Source organism: Diaporthe amygdali, assembly GCF_026229845.1.
Source record: "Diaporthe amygdali strain CAA958 chromosome Unknown NODE_64_length_129016_cov_63_110044, whole genome shotgun sequence".
Lineage (NCBI taxonomy): Eukaryota > Fungi > Ascomycota > Sordariomycetes > Diaporthales > Diaporthaceae > Diaporthe > Diaporthe amygdali.
Window position 1 is genome coordinate 108,241 of NW_026517084.1, and position 20,776 is coordinate 129,016.

At 45.6% G+C, this 20,776-nt stretch overlaps 4 protein-coding genes across 4 annotated transcripts; 3 read left to right on the top strand and 1 right to left on the bottom strand.

Annotated features, from left to right (window-relative positions):
• Positions 1-914: 914 nt before the first annotated feature.
• J7T55_001258 (uncharacterized protein) lies at positions 915-1,615 on the top strand (the record flags this gene model as incomplete). Its single annotated transcript, XM_053136111.1, has 3 exons — positions 915-1,099; positions 1,164-1,513; positions 1,569-1,615. 3 exons carry the CDS (start codon positions 915-917, stop codon positions 1,613-1,615), a joined length of 582 nt encoding a protein of 193 aa, XP_052986311.1.
• An 865-nt stretch (positions 1,616-2,480) lies between these two features.
• On the top strand, positions 2,481-5,202 carry J7T55_001259 (uncharacterized protein; the record flags this gene model as incomplete). Its single annotated transcript, XM_053136112.1, has 2 exons — positions 2,481-2,511; positions 2,651-5,202. 2 exons carry the CDS (start codon positions 2,481-2,483, stop codon positions 5,200-5,202), a joined length of 2,583 nt encoding a protein of 860 aa, XP_052986312.1.
• A 6,574-nt stretch (positions 5,203-11,776) lies between these two features.
• Positions 11,777-13,462, top strand: J7T55_001261 (uncharacterized protein; the record flags this gene model as incomplete). Its single annotated transcript, XM_053136113.1, has 3 exons — positions 11,777-12,475; positions 12,552-13,158; positions 13,230-13,462. 3 exons carry the CDS (start codon positions 11,777-11,779, stop codon positions 13,460-13,462), a joined length of 1,539 nt encoding a protein of 512 aa, XP_052986313.1.
• Positions 13,463-15,402: 1,940 nt separating this feature from the next.
• On the bottom strand, positions 15,403-18,280 carry J7T55_001262 (uncharacterized protein; the record flags this gene model as incomplete). The annotated part of the gene is made up of 11 exons (XM_053136115.1): positions 15,403-15,500; positions 15,555-15,790; positions 16,034-16,175; positions 16,265-16,664; positions 16,906-17,242; positions 17,380-17,419; positions 17,491-17,587; positions 17,651-17,657; positions 17,747-17,773; positions 17,902-18,014; positions 18,131-18,280. 11 exons carry the CDS (start codon positions 18,278-18,280, stop codon positions 15,403-15,405), a joined length of 1,647 nt encoding a protein of 548 aa, XP_052986314.1.
• Between the last annotated feature and the right edge of the window lie 2,496 nt (positions 18,281-20,776).

The window sequence follows — 20,776 nt, forward strand, 5'->3', positions numbered from 1 at the left end:
GGATTACTGATGGGACAGAAGTCATAGCGATGCTAATTGAGAGACCACCATCTCCAGGCCCAACAGCAGCAGCTGAGACTCGAACAGGACAGCCCACAGAACCAACAGCGGTGGCTCAAACATAGCGAGGCTGTCTTTCTTGACCTCGGATGCTTACTGATTGGACGGAAGTCACAGTGATGCTATTTGAGAGACCACCATCTCCAGAACCAACAGCGGTGGCTTAGACATAGCAAGGCTGTCTTTCTTGACCTCGGCCTCGGCCTTTCGAACCAGATGATAAGCCGGTACGCTCATTTTATGTTTGTCGTCTGTAAAAAAACAAAGTAGCGGCGGGCTTGTTGGTCATCCATAATTTCAGTTGATGTGTGTTGGGCTTACTTAGGATGATAATGCGGACAGGGAGCGCTTGGCATACAAACCAACCCTGAGACTCCAACGACAGTAGGTATGGGTGTGCTCTTATCCAACCAATTACGAGCCGCGATACCTAGGTATGTGGGCCCTTCCCCCCGGCGAGACCCCTCGCCTCAGGCATATTTAAAGCGGCCGCATGCGACGCGGCCAACAATGACCAGACCTTAAAACCAACAAAGTTTTCTCCCGATCCTCCCAGCGGAAGCCTACAAGTCGGCCAGCCTCACCAAGCGCGGCCCATGAAATCCGCCGATGCTTGCCGCCTGCCACAGCTCTCGTGCGAAACCCTGCTAGACACGACTTGGAGTCAAGGTGCAGGTTTACCAGTCATCCAGATCCTATTACTCCAACTTCCTCCCGAAAACGAAACGCGCGTCGATACTAGACGTTCCTAATCTTTCACAGCGAAATTGACTTGGCAACCAAAAGCTTTGTCCCGCCGTTTCACGCGTTTTGTATTTTAGTAACGACTCCGCGCTGCACTGGCGACACCAAGCATGGATACAACTGCAGATACAACTAAGCCTTCGACAACTCCGGCAGAAGAATCCGCTCTGCGCACGATAACAGTGGGGGTGCCGGACCATGTCGCCATCGAGGCCTCAGTCCCAGAGGTTCGAGTAATGACAGAAGAGCGCTCTGGGGACTTTGACAAGGACCATGTCTCTCACGTCGTCATACAGTAAGCCTTGGCCTGGGAAGATGCGTTCGAAGGTACTGATCTGAGATACCTAACCCGGTGGCAGAGTGTCACAATCGAGACAGGAGGCCATTTTCAGATCTGTCGGCTATCACTACGACTGGAATTTCCCAGGACCTTATTGGTGTTTTCTTGGAAAGATAGCAGCAAAGGCTCTGTATAATGACGAAGCAGAGCTCGAAGTGCTCAACTATATTCCGGTGGGCAGGCGAGAGTTCATCGCTTATACAACATCCATGTGGAGGGCTGCAGTCAAGGCAGGGAAAGAAGCAGGAGTGACTGAGTTACCACCGCTCAACGTCATCGAGGTCAATTTCAAAAAGCCGCTTCCGGGACAGCCTCTGGAGATGTTTTGGGTACCTGCCAGAGGCTTAATCACTGCCAAGATCAGGCGATGTGAGTTGAAAATATCGGATGTATTGTCGACAATACTGACCTAATGATGATATAGGGATTGAAGAACCTGACGAAATAGATGAGGCCGAAGCAACGGAATGAAGGTGTCTAGTTAGGGACAAGAGGCTCGATGAAAAATACCACTCCTCAATGCCATGCGTGTGTCGGCTTAGACCCGGTGTGGTTGGCTGGATGGTGGAGACGAAGCTGTGCAGGGGCTTCAGGGCACACAGGAGCTGGCGCCGGCGTCCTCGGAGGACCATAAAAGGGCGTGGGTACACTAGGGCAAAGGGCCTTTCTTCTTTCCTTTTTCAGGTCTCTCCACAGAATGTAAAGGACGTGCGAAGCGTCCTTGGATTCATTAATCTCTACAGAAGATTTGTGAAGGAATACAGCCAAGTTGCGACACCCATTACAAGGCTGACAAACAAGGACCAAGCCCAACGCGCCAATGCAGCCAAGTGATGGCCCGTGTGGCGAGTCACTGAAACCCTCACTTCTTTCTCCCTCCGGCGGGTGAGTCGTATTAGTGGCGATTGATGTATTGACGTGGCATTTGGCACCGGGAATAATATAACGGTTCGCTAAGGGCCAAACAAGGCCGTGTGAGAGACGGATAAGGCTGTTCAAATACCTACAAAAGCGGGGCCGTGGGACCAATTATCAGCTCTACTTCCTGCATGACAAGCTATTCGTCAAGACAGCAGAAAATGCGCCGTTACGTGCTTGCAACTTGTCCTGGGGTGTAGCTGTGTTTTCGAGAGTGGGCTTTGACGTTGTTCAAAAAGGTACATACCAGCCGAACCAAACGGCGGCAATCGACACAATACTACCTCTGAACAGGCTGCTCATAGCTACAATGACTGTGCAAACTAAGACTCCGGTTGTTACACATCAGCTGTCTCCAGACGTTAGGCTGCCAAATGTGAGCTGAATCGGCCTTCCATCCATTTCCAGTATAGTGTCGATGTCACCACAAGTGGGCAACTGCGGATACAGTAAGCCAAAAACTTTACAGGGCGGCCTCTGAGCAAACAGTGCAGATGCAACCTACATGCTCGTTCAACCTACAACTGAAGCATCTCAAACGCATATCGAATTCCCCGCGCCCGGACTCCTCCTAACACCTCTCGATAGACCCAGGCACAGAAGATATGACTGACGAAAGTTACGCCGTTGATCCTGTCACTCGGCCACGGGCGCCATTGTCAGAGACAACAATTTCAACATTCTCGTCGCCGAATCAAGACTGCGCTGTGAGGTCATTTATCTCACATGCATACCCGATCTCTACAATCTCTCCAGAGATTCGCGTCATTGACCTACAGAGGTCTAATGATTTCGAAGATCCCCTCGTGGGCACTTTCCGCACCGTCTCCCTGGCACCAGAGAGTTCCCCGCACTTTACGGCACTCTCCTATGTCTGGGGCACCTCGCAACCGACACAGAGAATGACCATCGACTTGGGGGTTGGCGAATTGCCCATAACTAGAAACTGCCAGGATGCTCTGAAGCGAATCCGCCAGCTGTACGGCGACACGACAATCTGGGTAGACTCGATCTGTATCGACCAGAATTGCCAAACGGAGCGATCTCATCAAGTCTCCCTCATGGGGGATGTGTACTCTAGGGCCGATAAAGTATATGTATGGCTTGGCCAAGGGACATCAGGTATACAACGGGCTCTAGAGTATAGCAAGTTTGCGGCAAGCTTTGTGTACCTGCCCCTGGGACCCGAGGCGACTAGAGGCCATCAATCTGTTTGGCAGCGTATGAAGCTTCAGCTTAAGGTCATACCCCCTTTTGTGGACCTCAAGGGAATGTGTGACTATTGGAGGTGGAAAGAAATGAAGCGTTCCTATCGAGCAGCTGATTGGGAGGAACTGCTTGAGACACCGTGGTTCTCAAGGATTTGGACCTTCCAAGAGATTGTGCTCGCGGCCGATGCCATTATCCTGTGTGGCCCCACGACCTTGAGTTGGGATACGTTCGCGAGGGGGTATCGCGACTTAAGGTGTCTTCTGAGTCATGAAAACAATCCGTGGACGAGTGATGGCGTCAGATACGATAGAAGGACCGTGCAGCACTGGGGACGAAGACTAGTGCATATGCTCTTTCAGACGAAGACTCTAGGAAGCCAGGAATGCCGCCCGTGTGGCTCTCTTGCTCTTGAGCGGATTTTATTTCTCTGGATGCGCGTCAATAGACGAGGTCTGAATTGCAACGAACGCCTTGCCTGTGGAGGCGCTAGCGACTCGTCTATCCTGTGGCGTCAAAGGCCGTATGTCGACATATGCAACCGTCACTTGCAATATCTGGGGTTGACGGTTACACACATCGTCGCTTACTTCCTCTATTGCATCGTGCTCGTCCCATTGGTGAAGTCCTTCTACACAAGGACTGCCCTCTACACAGATGGTGTGGTCATCTCCTGCTCTTTCGGCTTGTTTTTCTTTTTGGTAATAATGTGTCTCTTGTTGTTGAAGCTACCCAGGACGGGGGACTTCACGGGTGACCTTGACGCCAAGGGATCTGAGCAGCGGATCAATGCTGAGCTCTTGCTCGCGATTGTTGAGACTTTGAGCTACAGACAAGCTAAGGAGTCAAAGGACATGTCCTATGCCTTGTATGGTGTGCTGGGCGGCTTCGGCGTCAAGCTATCTACGCTCGACTACAGCAAGTCACAAGCACAGATTTATCATGAACTTTGTCTGGATTTAATGGGACTCCAGCCCTTCGCGATCAACTTGCTTATATATGCCAATACTGTGCAGCAGGGGCACGTCTCTATGGAGTCACGGACCGAGAAATTACCGACTTGGGTCCCGGACTGGACCAGGCTTGAAGTAAACCAATTCATTTCCTTCGGAACTTCTGACATACCCAATGTATATTACGCGACGACGTGGAGAGACGCGACGTTCACTCGCTTCGGTGCAGATAAACGAGCTATTTTTGTCTCTGGACACTGGAAAGGGGCAATCGCATTCTGCATGAAAAAGTTGCAGATGGTTTCAGAAATGGTGCCGTGTCTTCCCACAAGGAAAGACCCAGTGATTACTTCCATCGAAGCGTTTTCTGAATGGGTAAATGCGCTTAGGAAAGTGGTTCCTGAATACCCAGCCATACTCGCCGAACAGTCCTTCCGTCAATATTGCTTCTACTGCCAGTGCTGGCGCAAAAGTTGCAGTTGCCCCACGGGAGAGGTGGCGATACACCCCGCGATAATATATCTGTTTCTGAAGCAAAGGCGCAGCCTGCCAGAGAAAGATGATGATTTGTTGCGGGTTCGGAAAATATACGACATCTTCGTGCAAGAAGAGCAGGCTGAGGCAACTGGGCCCCACGAGATGACTCCACAAGATGCTCACGACATATTGACTTCATTACTTGAGCAGGGTTTATTCCAGTTTTTCGTCGAAATTATCAACGGCCAAGCCAAGAGCGGTTCCACGTGGTTCATCACGACCGAGGGATATCTCGGCTGCGGCACGGGTTCAATAATGCCCGGAGACCGGCTGGCACTTGTAGCCGGAGTGGCTGCGCCCATGGTATTGCGCTCACTGGGTCCAGACAAGTCGGACTGGTTCGATTCGCAATACATGGCGGTATGCTCGGCTTATGTTCTGGGCTGGATGTACGGAGAAGTCTTCAAGAGGGAGACCATGAAGGAAATTCATATTATCTAGCAAATGCTTATTAAAGAGATCATACCTAAGATTCATGTCGGACTTGTAAGATTAATGGCTTAAATGATAAAAAACTTGATCCCAGCGATCGTTCCCGAACCAGTCCTTCCTCAGGCCATCCGCATTCGTGGCCACGATCCAAGGTGCGCCAAAAGCGCCAGTAGCTATCGTGGGTTTCACCACTCTCTTCTTACTCTCCGGAGAGACGGCCAATTTCATGATCTCCTCAATCTCTTCAGGCGAAAACACACCTTCAAGAGCCTGGAGGATCCCCTCAGGGGTCGAAATATGGATCCCTTTGCTCCAGTAGGCCACGCTCAATGCTGGAAAGGTCTGCTCAAATTTCTCCGCAGGATAATGGTCTTTGATCCAAGTCGCAACCCGCACCGGTGTTTGGATTATCAGCTTCCGCCCAAGCCCAATCGGCAAGAAGGGCGGCAGGGGAGTTCGCAAATAGGGATGAGATGGGGAAAACTTTGGGAGGAACGACTTTCAGGCCCAGCATCTCCCCAGTCATGTTTGAGTCCTGGTTCCCAAATGTTTCCTTTGCTTTCAGGGGTGGCGTGTAAGGGTTGCCGACGCTGTCGCGAGCCCCTCCGAGGAAGAATGAAAGTATCTCTACATAAACTCCATAAGCTTCAAGGAGTGGGTGGAAGTGAACAGTGTTGGTGAATCCGAACCATGAGTAACGGAATACTAAGATGATATGGGTAGGATAGCATACGGGGGACGGCGGTTGAGAGCTAAGAGAGCGGGCATACCACAATCACCGCAAAAATGGTGAGCTTGCCACCCTGGGGTCCCCGCATAGTACCGAAGCCTAAGAGCAAGTGCTGGTTTTAAGGCCTGGGCTGTGAGGTCTGGTCGAATCGTGATTGAGAGACAGGTCGATGAGGGTTCTGAGACACCGAAACCCGTCACTCTGAACAAGAGCTACAGTCTTTCAATGTAAAATCAGGTCTCTCTGAAGAAAGGACTCTTAGTGGATTGGACTTGGCCGTGGATGATGACAAAAATCAAGAATAACAGTGATTACGTGAACGTTCGAACGAAGCGGCCGCCTTCTACCCAGATAGGGTTTCGGATCGAGGTGCTGGCCGCCCACGACTGATCAACAAATCAACTGCCGAGGCATCACGTAATGCAGACCTAAATCGCAAAAAGATCTGTAGGTCAGCACTATTTCTGACAAGAAGATATGTTCCTCTACTCTATTTGACCTGGATCTCCTGCTACTGCTAGTCTTCCTAGTCTAGTCTCCTACGTTTTGAACGTGCCTTCATCACTTCCACGCTCATCCTGGCAAACCCGGCTCGAGTTCAACACTTGAAAACATGCCTATTGAGTCTACCTATCCACCGATCGCTGTGCCTCCAGTAGATGTGTGGACCCTGATATTCTCGCGAAATGATCGCGAGTTTCCCGAGGAACATGGTACGTATCTTTTCAATCGGACTTGTCAGCATTCGTGGTGCATGTATCACAATTGACCCCGCAATAACACACAAGCAGTCATCTACGTGGACCTTGCAACCCAAAAGAGATTCACGTTCCGCGCCATACGTCAAGCCGCAGAGGCGTTCGGAAGAAGCCTTCTTCAACACTGGAAATGGAAAAGGGGGGACATACTAGCCTTGATGACACCGAATACCGCCGATGTCGCCCCGGTCACGTTTGGCACTTGGTTTGCAGGTGGAGTTGTCTGCCCGGTCAACTACCTGTACACAACTGAGGAACTGGTGTCGCTATTAAGAACTTCTCAGGCGAAGGCTCTCGTGACCAACGTGGCTAGCCTCAAGGTTGCCTGCGAAGCGGCGCTAGCTGTTGGCTTGTCCCTGGACAAGATTCTCCTCGTGGGCGATCACGATCCGGAACGCCGATTTCAGCATGCTTTGAGCTTGCGGGCCTCGTCAACAAGCATCGAGAGGGTCGCGAACAAGCCGAGCGATTTGTGTTTGCTTGTGTTCTCTTCAGGGACGACAGGACTTCCCAAGGGGGTCTTGTTGACCCACGAGAACGTTGTTGCAAATATAATCCAATTAAGCACCGCAGACCCTGGCGTGGTAAACTGGAAAAACGATCGGGGCCTTGGATTTTTACCAATGTATCACATTTATGGAACGTACAAGACTCGAAGCATTTCCCAATCGCGGCTGATAACTAACAATGTGACCAGGAATCGCTATCTTGGTTCTTAGTCCACTTTACGAGGGGACCACCATCTACGTCATGAAACAGTTCAGTCTTGAAGCGTTCTGTGACACTACACAGCGAGAGAAGATCACTTATGCCTACATCGTTCCGCCGGTTGGCGTCGCACTTGCAAAGAACCCTATGGTCAGCAAATACAACCTAAGTTCTCTGCGGATGTTGCACTCATCTGCAGCGCCAATGGCGAATGAGATAATTGAAGCAATATACGAGCACCTCAAGGTGCCTATCAAGCAAGGCTACGGAATCACCGAAGCGTCACCACTGGTATGCTCTCAGAGGCTGGAGGATTGGAACAAGCCTATCGGCTGCAGTGGCCGTCTCGCCTCATCCATGTCAATGAGAATCATGGCAGATGGCAAGGAAGTCGACCAGGGTAGGGAAGGGGAGATCTGCATCAAAGGACCGAACGTCACCAAGGGGTACCACAACAACCCCAAAGCCACGGCCGAAAGCATCGATGCCGAGGGCTGGTACCGCACGGGCGACATTGGCTATGTCGACGAGAAGAACAACATCTACGTCACCGACCGCGTGAAGGAGTTGATCAAGTACAACGGCTTCCAGGTTGCACCGGCAGAGCTCGAGGGCCTGCTGCTTGCGCACCCAGCCGTCGCTGACGTGGCCGTGGTAGGAGTATACAGCGAGCCACGGGCGACTGAGCTCCCAAGAGCAGTCGTTGTTCTGGCTGATGGGTATAAAGGGGATGAGGAGATGGAGAAGAATCTGAAACATTGGATACATAAGCGAGTGGCACCGTACAAGCGGCTCCGGGGTGGAGTACGATTTGTACGGACAATCCCGAAGAGCAATGCCGGAAAGTTGCTCAGGAGAGTGCTTGCTGAACAGGCCAGGAAAGAGAATGAGAAAGCATCTACAGCACGTCTATAACCAAAGCTCTGTGGCTCTAAGTAATTTCGTTTTTTTTATCCGTATATTCTTCTCAAGCAGCGTATAGGCAGACCAGTCACGTAGTAGAAATTAAAATACTTAGTATTTTCAAAAGAATGCTGCTGATAGCAACTGTAGACTATAATGACCTATAGTGTATAATATGGAATGCATAGATACCCTTATAATAATTCTATTTAAAGAATCTGTGGGTAGACGAGGGGACAAATAAGGTGAGGAAGAGTTTTGATGTACGGGTTGTAGTGTCTTATGATGAGGACTGAATTACAGCGATTTGGAATTTGTTACCTAGGTACGTAGTCGGGTTTGATACATGGTCCGGTTTTGCGTCTGAGTGTAATATCTGTGATACGGTCCGCGCTGCCACTAAAATAAATTAAAAAAGGTGAATAAACCTTTACATGATCTTAATAATTAAACTGAAGAATGTAATTATACTAATTTAATTTAATAAAAGTAATATATTTCATAAATAAATAGTAATCACTGTTTTATATAAAACTGTATTTAAATAAGAAAAGTATAAAGCTAAAAAAGCTTAGTAGGCACTAATACTAGTACTCCTTCCGCAAAGACTTCTTAATCAAATCCGTAAACGACTAAAAGGAAAGATGGAGGAAAGAAAAGGAATCCGCGTTTAGACCGTCAAACCCACAGCTGGGGATCAAGCTGCACGACCGTATTTAGGCCACGTACGGAGGGGAGCCCTCGGCATACATGTGTTTGATCAGCGCTGAGTGATGGACAGGGACTTGGGGGTTGCCACGCGTGCTTGAATGTAACCAAGCTCCCAGCGTTCCTGAAGGCTAGGCCGTGGGCGCGCTGAACTATGCCTGCCACGAACCACTGTGGGCTGCCTATGCAAAACGTCCTCGCCGTGTTGAGGGCACGCGGCTGACCCAGGCAAGGCCAAATGCCTTGGTAGATCAACCAACAAGAAGGGCCAGAAGAGTCACTTCGGGTGCCAGCGTGAGCCTTACGAGCCACGGTTGTGTTTTCCTGGCCCCAATCCTAATGCCACACTCTCGCTCGTTTTGGTATCATCGCATTCTTCTGATGTTGTATTGCTTTTCTAATTTTAGAACTAGCTTCGTCTTCCTGCTCTCAGATGTGCAATCCCCGTGCTTGTCAGTCCTTGACGGTAGGCCGCCACTTACCGCGCCATCAAAGCTAATCACAACCAACACATTTGCCTGGGCAGGTAATTCGACCAATCCAATGGCAGCCCTAAACACCAACATACCAGACCAACATCGCCTTCGCCCTTCTGATACCACCTTAGATCAGAGCCAGATTTCCGGAGAGTGCTAACTGATGGGTCTCATAGACCAGATCGCGACCCTCATTGAAACAGCTTGTTGGTTGTTCGTGCTCATCTCATCCCATCGAGACACATCTGCTGCTACTCATTTCCTATTTTCAGGGCTTCTATTGCTGTGCCTTGATCTGTTGCATCCTATCAATCCTACGAGGAAGAGGCATGGCACAACAATCCTCGTTTTCAACATGCGACATGCCTCATGGTCACCAGGTGGCCGAGACATGGCTCAACGGCTGTCCATGGCCGTCTTGAGGTCAGCAACTGTAGAATTTGATGTTAAGAATAGACATCTCAAGCGGCGTCGGTAGGTGCTTGAATATAAAGTAAAGCCTGCTTAATGACTACGGATTGAGAGACGCCCATAATCAACCAGAATTGCACTTCAAATCGATCCAATTTGTTCAGATATCACATTCACCCACACACTCTGTTGAGACGTCTTGCTCCTTCAAAATGTCATCACGATCCCCCCAAGCCGAAGCTTATGACAGGGCACGAATTAAGCTTGAACTCACCTACTTGCAACTTCCGCGGGTCCAGAGACAAGTCCAGCATTATCGTCGGGTATGTGAGGAAAATAGACAATACGGCCAAGTATGTGAGTACTTTCATACTCGAACTCTCGGGCATCACCTCTGAAGAAAAAGGCTTGAGCTGACTTGCAAAACAAGCCCATCTACAGCTCAAGCACTTGGATTTTTACGAGCATAAATTAGAAAACACAGAGAACAGGGTGCGAAGGCTACAAGACAAAATTCGTGATGCAGACCGTAAACTTGGGCAACGTGTAATGATGGAATATGAGCATCTCCGGCAAGTTTGGATACTATGCGTCAGCCTCAAATTTTCATTGGTGTAGGACTGACAATAGGCTACAGCAAGCGTGGATATCCAAGGGAGACCGCTGACCAGATCGCACGAACTAACAACAGCAAGTATGATAGCGGTTATTACAGGGCTCAAGCTAGGAGGGAGTTCGAACGGGATGACGATGAATGAGTGTTCTCTTAATGTTGTTTTGCTTATTGTATTAGACCTAAGTCGTGCTCCGTTTTTTGAGATTGTAGCTCTGCCACTCATTCAAGCTTAATATAAGAGGCATGTTCTCATTGTTCTTCATTCGGCCATCAAATACACCGCTGTACTTTGAAGTCCTAGTGAAGGTGAAAGTTGTATCATCCAATATAGATGGCGATGGTACGTTGCGGGGTAAGTAAGCGTTTTGGATTGAGCCGGTGTCTTTGCCAGCCTTGGACCTAATTAAGCCACACCCTACCTATTGTGATTGGGACCCAGGCATTAAAAAGCAAGGAAATTCGGTTGAAAGCCCCCAGTAACGGGGGACTTATTAATATAGCGGCTCTCATTTGTCGTATTGAATTTTATGTTCATTTCGACCATCGCGGACTTTACAAGGAACACCAACCCTTTACAAGCACCTTTACATAGTGAAGTTCCAAGGTGAACTCATTCCTCTGTGTATGTTTCCAATAATGGCCCGCCAAATTCAACGCAATCTCAAATTGTAACACGACGGTAAGAAACTTGACTTTCTCGGGACTCGAATTTTCACGGCATGAAGCGCTGATCTTACTGTATTTAATCTTACTTATGTACGATCTTGAAAGCCTTCTGGTGCCACTATGCAGGTCGACACAGTCTCGTTCGCCTTAAATAATGACAAAGACTTTTTGTCAGACATCGCGGCATACGCATTGGCCGAATCGGCCGACTGGGGTTTTTGTAAACGATGTAACCCGAACCGTCAAAGTTGGTTGCACTACGGGGTATACTCCGTGGACAGCAGATTTCTTGGCGTAGGATTGACGCCTTCTACTCTCTACAGTTGCTGTAGTAACCTTTTGTCAAGTTGGTTGGTGGTTAAATGGTCCGTGCGGTCCCGAATTTACGGGAGCGCGCCGTTCCTGGCTTAAAATAGCGCACTTCTTTCCCCAAAGCCCTTTTCAATCGACTTTATAAATTCAGCCCACCCCACTGCTGATCAGCATCTGGCCTTTATGCACCTTTTGTTCCTTTTTTTTTTTAAAAAAAAAAAACACAGACGACGGAATCTGATGTAATATCGTCTTATAACTAAGCCCAAAAAAGACAGCTACTTTCATCTCGACCATGCCCCGAGGACAGAAGGCGATCGCGCGCGTTGAGAAGAAGGAAGATCTTGCTCCTTCAAAAATGCACCATAAGCGCAAGCGAACTGGGCAGGTACCCATCCCAAACGCTCTAACGCAAGCTGAGAGGCCCGACTCAGATGAACAAGGCGATGGCAGGCCCCCCAAGCGGTCCAAAAGGGCAGAACCTTCCCTGAACAAAACCTCAACGAAGCCGAAGATGAGGGCTGGCGTTTCCAAGAAACCATCTTCAAAAACTGGTCAGCGGATCAACAGAATACCCTCAGATCCGCTTGACGTTTTTGTTTTTGGTGAAGGAGCTTGTGGGGAGCTCGGCCTTGGCAGCAAGATCGTCAAGGGCCAATCACTGACGGACGTGATGCGGCCACGACTGAATAAGCTGCTCTCTTCAGACGATGTTGGCGTGGTCCAGATCACCTGTGGTGGCATGCACGCGGTCGCGCTTACCAAGGACAACAAGATTCTTACATGGGGTGTTAACGACCTCGGTGCTCTGGGGCGCGCAACAAATGTCGAAGAGGATGAGGATGATGAGTTTAACCCTGCGGAAAGCACACCCGGGCCCGTCGACGTCTCGGGCCTTGACCCCAATGTGCGGTGGGCCCAGGTAGCTGCAAGCGACAACGCCTCGTTTGCACTGACCGACGAGGGTAGGGTATATGGTTGGGGGACGTTCCGGGTAATTATCGCTCCGCAGAACCCCAATGGATTCCGCTTCAGGTGTGTTACGATCAACCTTAGCTGACGGTGCCTAGTCCAGTGAGGGAATCATGGGGTTCAGTAAGGATATCGAGGTTCAGAAGACCCCGATCCTCATTCCGGATCTTAAGGATATCAGACAACTAGCTACCGGTAACAACCATGTACTTGCGGTCGACGGCAAGGGTAAGGTATATGCATGGGGTTGTGGAGAACAAAGCCAACTAGGTCGTAAAGTGCTGGCCAGCCATCCCAAGCTTGCCCTCAGACCTGCCAGCATAGGGGCTCTTCCAAAACGCGGTGTGAAGGCTGCCCAAGTCGCCTGTGGCTCTTATCACAGTTTTGCCGTCGATGAGCAAGGCCGCGTCTATGCCTGGGGCCTGAATACCTACGCCGAGCTAGGCATCTCCGAAAAAGCCGGCGAGGATAACGCTTACCACTTAAAGCCACGACTTGTTGAAGCCCTGAAAGACTACAGGGTTGTGAGCATCGCCGGCGGGGACCATCACTCTCTCGCAGCTAGCGACGATGGCAAGCTCCTCACATGGGGGCGCATAGATGGCAACCAAGTTGGCGTGCATCCCGAGGTTTTCACAGCCGACAACACTATATATGACGAGCGCGGCACTGCTCGTATCTTGAAGAGTCCAACGGTCATACCAGGTGAGATATATCCTGTGCAGCATATTTTCTCCTCTAAACAAGTCCTTGCTAAAATAAACATATACTGGTAGACATCCCGCGCATCGTCTCGGTCGCAGCTGGAACAGATCACAGTTTTGCTCTTACTAATGATGGGAAAGCTTATTCATGGGGGTTTTCTTCCAATGGAAGGACTGGGCAAAGCACGGAGGATGATATCAAGATTCCGACTGTGATCGATGGCAAGGCTTTCGGCGGAAAGAAGTTGGTTGTCGCTAGTGCTGGTGGATCTTTCTCCATACTCGCCGTGACCCAGAACTCTTGAAAACTCTCCTTCCTAAACATCAACGCCATGGCCTGTCCGCAAAGCCGTCCTAACAGCTCCCGCAACCCTCATAGTAGCCAAACTGTCTTCTCCACTACACACAGGTTTCTCGTTATCCCTTATCACCCTAACAAAATAAACAACCTACAACTTAAACAGCATTCGAGCCCTCTCACCCTTACTTAGCCAAGCTTCTGGTATCTCAGTAGCTTCACTAAGCTCATTATTCTATAACTTTTCCCTTCTACCAGCTAAGTCGTAAGAGCTATGCTATAAGTCAGGTATATTTAATATACTATCTGTCCCAAAATTTAATATATACCCTCACCAGTCTTAAAGATTACAAATTTCTCTCTAATGCCGTGCCTGGGGCTGTTTGGGAAACCATACTCGCTACTCGGTCTTTGGCTCGAAAGGACTGCTGAAGGGGTTGGTTATGGTAGACCTTTCCATGATCAGACACTGCTTCGACATAGTCCAGAAAATTGCGCAGGGTATTTTGGACGAAGACGGTCTTCCAACGCGAGTTGAAGCTAAGGATATGAAGGGGTGGCAGCCGTGGAGCGTAACTACGAGAATTGTTTCTGTTACATACAATTAAGGACTAGTGCCCAGTTATACCAGCACGTACGCAATAAATTGTCTAGCCCGAGGATCCTTCACCATATCCTTCGTCTCGCCCAGGGCCACGGATAGGTCTCCTACGTCGTGACTTACGCCTTGCAAAAAGCACCTCGTCCCGTTCCAAGCTAATTCGACCGGCTCCGGGGCACCTCTTTGGACCTTCGATGAAACAACCACTCAGCAGCGAGCCTCCTTTACCGCCAGAGACATCTCGTCGACTTGAGGTATAGTATGGCCCTGAAAATGTAACGCCAATTCCTCTTCGTCTCGCACGATGCTTTGCGACAGACCGTCTTCTCTCTGTGTAACAACTAATCAAGGCGTTTATGTAACGATGTCGAGACTGTTTGTGACGCTTTCCACTTGATCCGCCTATCTTGTCCTAGTAGGGACCCGATGAAAGCAACGACCAAGTGCCTGAGTGTTAACAAGATAACGACAAAATTAGTAATATTTGTATCCTGCTCTCCACACCTGACACATTCTTTTGCGATCCGCCGTGCACTTCCATTAATCGGGTATGGTTTCTTGAGAGGAGCTACCAGAAGCAAAGCCGACCTGGCCGCAACATCAGATAGTGGCTGTTTGCCTTTTCACCCACACCGCTCGTGCCTAATCAAAGCAGGTGTCCAGCGCGTGACTTTTTGAGCCAGACATAGGATTACGGTTCTATGGGATCCATGAGACAGAGTCCTTCTAAAGCCGCTAAATGGTAGTGCAAACTTCGGAATGGACGCCAACTTGGGCCTAATCAGCAAGTAAAAGATGCCTGCAGAGAAAACCAGAAGCTGAGAGATCGATTGGAAGCCACAAGGCCGGCAAAGAGGAAGAAGGTCGAAATAAGCTCAACTCAAGGTTTGTAGGCATTCGGGCAATTCGGAGGGCACAAATCGCAGCCGGGGAAGTTGACGCTGAGTCAGCAGACGAAGAAGGATCGGAAATCACCACAGAAACCGAAGATTGAATCGCGGTTGGCTCGTCAGAGGAGGATGACGAGGATGAAGCCAAAGGGTAGTTGTGGTGGGCGGAGCGAATTGGTGGGCGGAAGGGGGGTTGGCGGAAAGGGACGCGCTTGACTTGAAGATATTTTAGGCCCGTTAATGCGACCTGTTCCGGGTGTATATTTCTTCAGGAGCTTACCTATCAGAAAACGCACCTAAAACTTGCTCACGGCTGTTAACATTGTAATCCCGGAACTTCACGTACACGGAAGACTTACTGAATGATAATTTCGTTTCTTTAGGGTGAAGGATGCAGAACTTGATACCAGCGATGTTTGTTCCCAAAGGTAATGTCAAATGTTGCTAACTGTCTCCTCATGCTGGAGTAATGTGGCGGAATGTCACCTTCCGCATCCATATTGCCACTTCACGTCGACACAATTCATAGTGTGAATCCAGGACCTCGCCGTTGACTACTTGCGGGGGTGTAGGTCGACGGCCAGTTGATATCGACCATGACTACGTACCATCAGTGTGACGCCCCGGCCTATTGTCCAGCTTCACGTGACCAATCCGTTCGAAGTGGCTATCGACATTTGTAAGTACTAAGACGAACAAGGGCTGCCCCCCATCCAAGTTGAGATGATCTGCAAGAATAACGCCTAGCAAATCTCTGGGCACCTGTCGCCACGAGTTTCGTGTCTTTTTATCGACTTCCTCTGTCAAGAGAACGGGAACAATCGCGTGCGGGTCCTTCCCCGTGCTGGCGGGTCACGCAAACCATGTCGAATTTGGGAGGAAGGTCTATGCGTGCAGGTCCACCATCCAACCCTCTATGGGAAGGTAATGTGAGATGCAATCGTTGAGACTGCGGATCACGTAGTGCTCAAATATATGTTGGGATGGGAGGAAGGATCCGTTCTCTTGACCAATAGAAACTCGACAGTCTTTTGCGGGCTGGAAGTCCGAGTATTGGAGAGGCCTCCAGACTACCTCAGAGACCCACGCGGTCCATGACCAGGTTGGAAACCCCCGTCGTCGCCTACCGGGTGTTTTCAAAGCCCACTTCATCGACGCGAGGAATTTGTTTTCGGTGGTCATGAACAAGCCCCAAATGTGAAATATAGGCGCAGCTCCTTCCTGAAAGACTCGCAGAATCCCGAGCATGCCATTAAGCGCATCATCATCAAGCGTGAGCTGTCGTTTGGTATAAGTTGATATATGCTCCTCGTCTTACCTGATTGTCTTTGCTGCGAGGCCGTGAACAGTGTAAGAGTTGAAGATGTTGTACTTATGCACTCATGCAGGGGCCATTCGTAGTCCACGATTTCTCGACAGCTCGTCTGTTCACTTTCCCAGAACACTGGCTCATCGGTAAAAATGAGACGACGTTGTGAGCAAAGAGCCTCCTGGTAGGTCCAAGCCCGGCTGCTCCATCGCGAGGCGTGAACGAGCACCTGCGGCGTGGTAAGAGTTGAAACCAATGTATAATCTCCAATTTTCGCGTGTGGTTGAGACTTTCTTGGTGCTGATATACCAGGCAATCCCTGCTCTTGCGAGTTCCCCGGGGCTGCGATCATCGTGAGCTCGGCATTGCCACAGATCTGAGCCATACGCTTTATTTGCTCTTGTTTCTCCTGCTCATTTTTCTCCCTTCTTGTTCGTCCTGCCCTTATCCCACTGCCTGAGGAATGCAATACCGGTCAATCCAGATATAGTCGAAGCCCAGGCTTTTGGTTATCTCGATAGCGTCTTCTATAAGCACTGGGATATCGTCCCCTCTGCCGGGAGGCTGGCCCCATACGTAGCTCAGAGCCACATGAGGTGGTGCCTTCCTCCAACAGTGTACAGGCTCCTTATTCCATGAGGGACACGCACGTTGAGCAATCGAAGTCCAGGCACTTCATCGGACTCCGTGACGCTACATGATTTCCCGTGCACATCAAAGCATGTCGTTACCCCGCTCTGGAAAATCCCCAGATCTGCTTTCTTGGGTTCCAGAATTCGGACAGTTGGTGCTATAACATGGTGGCCGCACAGGTAAACATCCGGGATGGGATAGTACATGAATATTCTCTTGCTGTCATGTACATTTTCGACGCCCAGGAAATTGTTCTCGATCTGGAATCCTCCGATAACTTCGTGGTCTGGCCCGTATAGTGACACTTGACGTTCTCTCCACCAAGGTGCGCCGTCCATATCTTTTGAGGGGGTGCTATAGCACGCGCAACCCGCAAATTATGCATGAAGTCGTCCAAGTATTGGCTTCATGGCCATCAATATTGAGAATAGGATGGCGATCGCTTCCGGCTGCTGTACTTTCTGGGTCGGTCTCCAGGGTTTCGAGAGTACCCTCTTGAGATCGATGTTGGCGCATCCTTGGCATATGTCACTATAATTTGTAGTCGAGTGGCATGGGACTGTGTAGCCATATTCGTCTTAGGTCGATTATGAGAGACGTACGGTCTGAAATGACTAGTTGATACGCACTGCAAATAAGGTCTGACAGTTGAACTTGAGCAGGAAGATATCCCGGGGAAAAGTCCTTCTGTTCTTCTCCCTATGCCTCAGGTCAGCCCATCCTAGCCCCGCATACACATGAATTGAGACATCCGAGTCCTACATGCACGCTGTATGCGGCGAGGGTCGGTTATTCCTTGCAGCGCTTCGGAGAGCTCTGACCTTACGGATTAAAAGCTGGACTGTGCGACGCCTGTACCTTATGGATTGCACTTCCTCCCTGAATCTATAGGAAGGTCACCCTTTTCTGTTCGTGGCGTGGTTGGTTTCTCACATGGGTGCTCGCCCTGTTCATCCAATCCTTTTAGATTACAGCTTACGGCTTGTCAAGGCTCAAACAGGTAAGACTCATACCTGCTGCTGCATGATGTCCAATCATAATCTGTACGATAATGAGGGGTCCAGATTGCGGATGAGCTCATAAGGGCTGAAACTCCCATGCTCTGGATCATCTTACTGGTTTTGACCTGCGTGGGCCGGCAATTTCACGGTAGCTGAAGTATCAACGGTCCTTAAAGTTCAAGACCTCAAGCTAGTCGATTGCCACGCAGCTTTTGAGTTCAATGTATTCAACACGGTTCACCCATAAGCCCGGCACCTTATCAGGGTCCAAGGCTCCAGCGGGGTCCTCCTCGGACCAGTCAGGTCTTCCTTCGTCCACATGGGATCCGCTTAGAACTGAAATCAAAACCGAGTCACAATAGAACAGTAACAAATGGGCGAAGACGATCATAGAAAGGTATGCTAGAAAAGACCTCAATTAAGATTGCATGCTACAGATCGTATAACTCACAGTCATCCAGCAAATATATCCCGGGATCGGCAACCAAACTCAAACAACAAATCGCTGAATTTATAGCTAAAGCTTTACCCCAGGAACAGCTGCTTCTTAAAGAGAGTTGCAGAGATTTTATTAAAGTTCTAGAGTGTACTAAAGAGGGTACTAATAGAAATACACTGGGAAGTTAGAGGCTAATAATTAAGAAAATAAAGAGTATATAGTATATAACGAATTAAGTTATATACAGGTATATCTAAATGCTTAATATAATAGTAAAATAAGTACTAGAGTATATTGGTTTTATATATAGGGTAGTTGAATTATACTAATTATTTAAGTTAATTATAAAAAAGTAAAGTATAAAGTTATAAATTATTTTAAATAAGTTTAGTTTAAATTTAAAATAATTAACTATTTAACTTTATATATTTTATTATTTTATTTAGTTACTTTAATATTTTAAGCTTATAGCTTATTTTATTATTTTCTTTTTAAAGCAGTAAAATATTATATGCAAAGTTAAGTAAGTAAGTGGAAATTTTAAGATATAAATATAGCTAAGTAATATAACAATTACAACTAGTTCTTAGCTAATAAACCTAATAAGCGGGTTTATATTTAAAAAGCGTTTAAAATAGTAATGTTCTAAGTAATATATAATAATAGTTAATTAAAAGCTTTATAGCTATTTAAAATAAATACTTAAATTAACTACTAAAAAACTATTTTAAGCTAATACTATTTATTTAGTAATAAGTATATTTTATATAATTTATCTTTTTAGCCTAGATTATTAGGCTTAAACCTAATTCTATTAATTTATAATATTAGCTTAAATAGCTTAAAAATAAGCGTTTTAATTTAAATACTAGCTTACTTAGCTTAATCTTAATTTAAGTAATCTATACCTTATATAAACTAGTAGATTATATAGCTTAGCATATTCTTTTTTTTACTATTTAGCTATATAATAGCTAGCTTATACTTATTTTTAAAACTAACTATTAATTCTATTTTTATTAGGGTTATAATATTATTCTTTTTTTTTTAAGGTTTTTATTTTTAAAGATTTAATCTAATCTTTCCGCTTACTTTTATAATTTATTCCTTTTATATAGGTTTATTTCTATTTATTTTTCCTTATATAATTTTTCTATTCCCCTTTTTTTTTTTTTTTTTTAGTATTTTTTTTATCTTTTAACTATTATATTTAAAGTTAAAAAGCCTTATTTTAAAAAAATTAAATAATATTAAGCTTTTACTACTTTAATTTAGTTTTAAAATACTAAAAGCAATATACCTTATTCTTATTATTACTATTATAACTTTTATTATTTTTATTTAAAAAATTCTAACCAGTATTTTAAGTATATAAATTAAAGGTTATTTTATAATAGGAATAATATAATTTAAGCTTATAAATATTTCCTATTTTTTTTTATAGCGTTTTTTAGTTTTAACCCTTTATTTCTTTTATAATAAAAAGGTTTAATATAAATAAAAGTATATTAAAAAAAAAACTAAAAAAGTAAAAAAAAAGTTATTTTTTTTATAAACTAAATTATAAGCCGCCCTAAAGCATTTTATATATTTATATTATTAAAATTATTATTTTAAAAAGCATTATATATTTTTATTTTAATAAAATATATAAAATTTAAATAAATATAATACTAAATAAAAATATTTTTATAAGGCAAAATTATAAGTAGTTTTTAATATTACTTTATTAAGTATTATAAATATAGCTACTTAACTTTTATTTAGCTTTAATATATTTAATATAAATTAAGTATTACTTTTTAAAAATAATAAGTTTAATAATAATTTTATAAAAGCTATTAATAGTTTATTAAATTTTTAGTTAATTTTTATAAATTATTTTTATTATTATAATTTTTCTATTTAACTAAATATTTTATAATATTACTATATATTTTATAATTAAGGATTTATTTTACCTTATATTTTAATTTATAATTATTAAATTTAATACTATTAATAAGTTTAGTATTTATTAATATTAGTTTTAATATTAAAATATAAAAAACTAAGTAAATTCTTATATTTTTAAATAATAAAAGTTTATAGTTAGTTTTTAATATTTATTTTTTAATTTTAAATAATTTAATTTTTTTAAAATTAAATTTATTATTAAATTTTTTAATTTTAATTTATTTTTTATAAAGTAAATAAATTATATTTCTCTTTTTAAAAGTTAATTTTTTTAACTTTTTCTAATTTACCTATTTTATTATTTATTTTTATATAAATTTTAAATTTTTTTTAAATTATTTTTAAATTTTTTTAATTTTATTTATATAATTAATAACTTATAATATTTTTATTTTTAAAATTATTTATTAATAAGTATTTAAATTAAATTTATAATTAATATAAAATAGTAAAATATTAATAATATATATATTTATACTATTATATATAAAT